We start from the raw sequence: 6,000 nt of genomic DNA on the forward strand, positions 1-6,000 counted from the left end.
ATCAAAAAACAATCAGGCTCTCTCTGTTCAGCTGATTTACCTCTGTGTTAGTTTTTAACAATTGAATAATGTACAAAAATATACACCAATGAAAGCATCCGTCTCTCACGTTGCAAAGCCATCAGTCCCATCATGCTTTGTGGCCCTACTGTTGTGTACACAGGAGCAAAACTGACTGTTTGCCCCTCATTAACAGCGACTGCTCTTGCCCCCTTTCCACCCTGCTTTTCACCATCTCTGACCCATTGCTCGTCTCTCGGGGTTAACAATAGGCACCCAGGTCCTTCCAGCCTCGTGACAGGCCCAAGGTCTGAGGGGCCAGAGGAGGCCAAAAGGGTGGTGGTGGTGGGGGGATTCAGAGACATAGGGCCTATGCTGTGGCCTGCTTTGGACCTGTATCTCCCTGTCCTGTGTGCCCCTTCATCCAGCCAGGTCGAATGCTGTCAGTGTTAATTAAAGGACTGAATGTGGAGCAGAGAGAGCTCCTGACACTGCTCTCAGTTTTAAAGCTGATTAGAGAACGTGCAACTTCATGAATCATGCTGCAATATTTTACATATTACATACATAGAACTATATTTTTTTAGACAGTTGCAGAACGGTCTTGCATACAATAAGAAATTAAATGGTGTGATGCATTGTGAGTGGCATCACTTCACTTTGGTGATTTTACCGTGTTCCTGGCTGAAATATCACAATTGCAGCATCTATGGTGCAAGGAGAAAAATGAAAAAAATACAATGACAGTTGATTGAAAATGAACTTCAACAAAACGGCATATAGTTGTACCCCACTGAATGATCAGCCCTGTCTCCTAGAAATTAGGTATCAATACTATTTCTGCATTCAAGCATCCTTGTAAGAATTTTCCTCCTGTGTGCCTGCAGGGCGAGACATGGCCAGCACCACCTTACCTGGCTACCCGCCTCATGTCCCCCCCACAGGACAAGGCAGCTACCCCACCTCCACACTCGCTGGAATGGTTCCTGGTAGGTGACACTACTCCCTTTTTATGATGCCATTAATTTTACTTTTTACGGGTTTTACTTTCACTAGATAGTACCCTTCAGTTGATCTTGTGTAAAGAACTTGAGGTCACTTTAAACTAAACAAGAGGTAATGCTTTTCTGTGATGTGTTTAAGAGTATTTATGTACCACACTCACTATTGAGAGACTGAAGAATTCTTAAAGAGTTGCTCTTGACCCAAAGGATTGAAGCAAGCTTGTTATAGCTTTGTTAGACTGCGGTTAGCTTGTGGTTAGCGTGTGCGGACGAGGACATTAGATGAACTCGATAGGCGATCACCACAATCAGTGGCCGTGAGATAGGACAGTTCCTCTCAGTTACACTCCAGCTCCCAGCGCTCATTACCCTCGCCGTGTCCACACAGCGCACTCTCACCAGCCCCGTCGATAAACACTGCTTTTGCGCTTCTCCTCGCCTCCCCGGACACCCAGGGCTGCAGAGCGTATCTCTTTCCCCTCTACTTAACCTGCAGTTCAGGTTCACAGCAAACAGTTAAGGGTCAAAACACAGAGGCGTGGAGGGCCTGTAAATATTTAAATCACTATCTCTCTCAGGGATGAGCTCGAGTTACACGACCAGCAGTGAGGATGCTATAGCTGCCAGCGTGTGTAGATCTCTCCTCCAAACAACTGAAAACACAATTCCCTTTATTGCTGTGAGACATGTACCTTTCACACTGACCAATAATCAAAGTGAGCTTAGTGTGTGTGAGGGTAACGTTTTACGATATGCATGGAAGTAAAAGCCGATCACATGCTTTTTTGGATTATCTGCCACTGGAGAGTGTGTACTCTCCCAAACACACATGCACGCATGCAAGCACAGCCAACTCCTTAATCCAGAGATTGTAGTTTTTTTTCATCTGGCAGTGAATGACTAAGATTTAGTGACTGGCCCCAAACACTGTTAAAGCAAAGGCCATTCTTCAGCAGCTTCATATAAAACCCAGCTTTTATAGTCTCATAAAAGAAAGAAACCTGTGGACCCACAGCATCGCTCTCTGACATCCCCTCAGCCTCCCGTCCTTTGCAGCACGACCTGCACAGGGAGGACAAAGAGCAGAGAGTCTCGGAGAATCTATTAGGGAGTTTTGAAGCGAGCATCGTCGCAGGGGGAAAAAAAGCACTGAAAATCGCACTTGAGGAAAGAATAGCGGAAATGCTAAAGACTAACAGAGGATTAATAAAACAATCAATTCACCCGAAGGGACACAAGCAGCCTGAATAGAAACACCACAGACACATTGTTGTGTGACAAGACTGTAATGTAACTGCAATGTAACTTGGTGGAAAGACATTTTTCAGCTTAATATTTTAGAAAAGCTGTCAGTCATTTCAGTTTGTTAGGGCTTTGCTAATGTTTGTTTTTATTGATTTGTTCTCCAGGAGGGGACTTTTCTGGAAACCCCTACTCTCATCCACAGTACACCACTTACAACGAAGCATGGCGGTTCAGCAATCCAGCATTACTAAGTAAGCAACTTTCTCTCTTATGACAAAAACTGTCTGTTACATTAATAAGTTTCAATCTCATTCATAGTCAAAAACAGTAATTAAAATCTCGAGGCTCCATCTGTTCTTGGAGTTTTACATACACGTGTCTTACATGATGTTTGACCTCATGGTTTCCAACGGCTCGCTCTTCTGTTAACTTTCAGGTTCCCCTTATTATTATAGTGCCGCATCCCGTGGCTCCGCACCTCCCACTGCTGCCACTGCCTACGACCGCCACTAGTTACCATGGAGACCAGCTCAAACTGCAGGGCCAGGGTTTCGGCCTCCATATTGTCCCCGTCTGAGAAACACTGAGGTCAAAGGGAAGCGAGGTGGAATCCTAAAGGAGAGCCCATGATGTTACGCGATGTGGAGGAAGGATCATCGAAAGTGGACACCGGTGCATCTAGCCCAGCTTCAGCGTCACACACTTTTGGGTCAAAAGGGCCCGCGGGGCGCTCAGAACTCACCCATCATGCCCTCAATCTCTCGCAGGCCTGAACATTTCCAGAATGACTTTAAGAGATTATATAAATATATATATTATAAAATATAAATTGAAGAAAAACAGTGTGAAGAATACCATGTGGAAAAAAATGTTGTGGGTTTTTATTTTTGTTTCTTTCTTGCTGTTGTTGTTGTTGTTATTTTATTCATGGATCCTCACATTCCTTTTATGTGATGAACTGCAGTATTTTTCTGCTCTAAAGCAAGAAGTCCAGGGGAGATGACAAAGGTCCCATAGCTTGATGGTGCAGCGACTTGAACCAGTGTTGTGGGGCCTCTTTGACACATAACGAGTTCCTGGCTCCACACTGTAGGACGGGCTTTACTCTGGTGCTTTGACTACGTCTCCTGCTCCCATTTCTCCAGTCCCACCCACATTATCAGATAAACACAGCATGTCCTACAACGTCTACTGACCCTATATAGACCAATGGCAACATCACTCTCCCTGTGGCAAACAATCAGATGTAAAAATGTAAATCATTTTGCAAAGTATTAAAAGACACGGTGGCCTCAAAATGGTCTCGCCAGAATTTTAAATACTTTAAATTATTTTTTTCTGTCACTATTTTTTAATGTAAAAAAACGGTATCAAAGATTTCTTCAGAGTAGTTCACATCAGAGTAGATCAGTCACATTTCATTTTTCCAGTCATGTCCATGTCCATGCATGATCGTCCTTTGCTCTTTTTTTGCACTATAACCTCAGTTTATTTAATTTATTTGGTGCATTCACTTAAAATTAAGTTTGATTAACCTACCAATTTTAAACATAAGTCGAAACTATTTATGTTGCATAACGTAGGTGTAAAGACACAAGGCAGACAGACAGACAGACAGACAGACAGACAGACAGACAGACAGACAGACAGACAGACAGACAGACAGACAGACGTGTTTTTGTGTGAACATCTTTTTTTGAGTAAAAGCGACGCCTTCAAGTTTCTGAGCAGTTTATAAGCCATAGTCTTGTGGCTACATGAACAAATTTTCCTGGGTTACACTTCATTCAGCTACTTAGTCATACCACTAGATGCCTACACAGTTTAGAAAGCTGTACGCAGTTGAGCGAAACAACTGTAAATTAGCTTCAACAATTGCCTTACAAACCTGTTTTTTCAACGTAAATTCATGCCTGTTCAATGGAATTAATTGCCTTTACAAACACATATTCACCACCCTCCTTGATTTACGTTCTACTCTCCATAGGGACTGAAAGGAAATACTGATTCAGTTTGCTTTTTGGAAAATATTTTGTGAATGTACTTTTAACTACATTTGCCAAAGACTTAGTTTGATATTTAATATTTTATTTACAGTATATGTATGCATAAATAAAGCAGTATTATCTTTTAAATAAGTAGTCAACACTGAACATGTATGTCGTGACTTTTCAACATGGCGAACAACATAATGCATATGACTGTAATGAAAAAGGTGAAATTCAGTGACTCAATACTCCATCAGTTGCAACAAAATGCTGCTTTGTAGAATGATTTGTGAATAATGTGAAGACAATTCTTCTCTGTAAATAATATCACACACACCATTGCAGTATCATACTAATACTGGCTCCCTTTGTAGATATACAGACCGAAAAAAAAAAAACATGCATTACATTTGTGTCTTAATGTAATGTTGTGCTCTGAGGAAAGGCGCAACTACTGTATAACCTGTGGCTACATAGACTGTAGGGGCAGGTTTCAGATGCTAACATCACATAGGTTGTCTTTGTCATTTTATTTTGTTTTCATGATAATGTCATGATGATGTTTTATGTCACTATGCAATGAGTTAAATGGCTTTCTGTATCATCTTTTGCTGTTGGGCTCAGAACAAGTAATCCCCACGGAGAGCAGCATGAAGGTAGAGAAGTACAAATGACCTCCAGCGTGAAATGGTTTCTCTCTAGTTTCACCTTTGCTCCACAAATGAAGACATGATCAAACTAAAGTCCTTGGCAACAATCAAAGATAGTGTCCTGTTTGCTGTTAGTAGATGTTGTGATCATTATGTTAATCCAAATTACAGTCATCTGTGCCTCCATGTATAGAAACACATCCACACTTATTCCCAGTTGTCCATCTCTCCTTCCTCCACTCTCTCAACCGCGAACACTTTAGGCCTCCAAGATGAAGTTTACTTTAATTCTACATAAGCAAATACATCACCTGGTACCAGGGTTAACTGTCATTGCTGAGGGCACCAGATAACAGAGAAACAGACTGCAGTCCTGCTCTCCAGGAGAAGCTATCCTCTACAAATTGCACTTGGGATTTGCCTATTTCTGTCTACATGTAGCTCGACATATCTGAAAATGAAACACTGGCGCAGAGTGCAAGCCACCGTCTTTCAGGCGACGTCTTTGCTTTAGGAAGCAAGGCACCTCTGAAGGAATGGGTCTTCTGCTGTTGTAAAGATGATACAGGAGATGTGTCATGGACATAAAAAGGATTTCTGATGAAAATCTATACGGAAAGCCTTGTGGCCTCAATCATTGTTCTGTTTCAGTTCTGTTCCAATTCTTTTTGTGCACATGAGAAATAAATTCTTTTATATGTCAGTCGTTGACTTGGTGTCCCCTCATTATTAACCCCATAAGAAAATGATTCAGAGTTCAAGGTTCCTGGGGAGTGTTCCTGCTGCTGGTGTATTGATGTTTGGTTTTATGAACAGTCAGGACTACTGAAGGCACTCATACGGGTTACAGCTCTCAAAGATGAAATACAGGATAGCTGGAGAGCATGTTGTTTGTGTGTATCAGTGTGTGGATGTCTGTAGAAAGCATATATATATATATTATGATTCCTGTTAAAAGCAGTCTACAATAAAAAGAAGAATTGGATTATTTTAACGCATGTGTGTGTGTGTTTGGGTGTGTGCAGGACAGAGAGAGAGAAAGAAGGCAAAAAAAAGAGGAGAGAGGAGAGGGTGAAACAAAGACACAGGACAGTTGGAGAGGCAGGAGAGCGT

The 6,000-nt window shown here is 41.9% G+C and overlaps 1 protein-coding gene across 3 annotated transcripts in view; it reads left to right on the plus strand.

Annotated features, from left to right (window-relative positions):
* The window catches only part of pax2a (paired box 2a), a 29,682-nt gene extending 24,011 nt beyond the window's left edge, over positions 1-5,671 (plus strand). For 2 of the 3 annotated variants that reach the window (XM_070977584.1, XM_070977585.1), the window contains 3 exons: positions 888-989; positions 2,414-2,500; positions 2,686-3,859. In XM_070977584.1, coding sequence (XP_070833685.1) covers positions 888-989; positions 2,414-2,500; positions 2,686-2,762 — 266 coding nt within the window. In that variant the 3' untranslated portion in view covers positions 2,763-3,859. Of the gene's footprint in view, positions 1-887; positions 990-2,413; positions 2,501-2,685 lie in introns of all 3 variants that reach the window. The other variant, XM_070977586.1, reaches the window with a different exon arrangement.
* Positions 5,672-6,000: the final 329 nt, after the last annotated feature.

Source organism: Chaetodon trifascialis, chromosome 13 (genome assembly GCF_039877785.1).
Source record: "Chaetodon trifascialis isolate fChaTrf1 chromosome 13, fChaTrf1.hap1, whole genome shotgun sequence".
In the NCBI taxonomy this organism is placed as follows: domain Eukaryota; kingdom Metazoa; phylum Chordata; class Actinopteri; order Chaetodontiformes; family Chaetodontidae; genus Chaetodon; species Chaetodon trifascialis.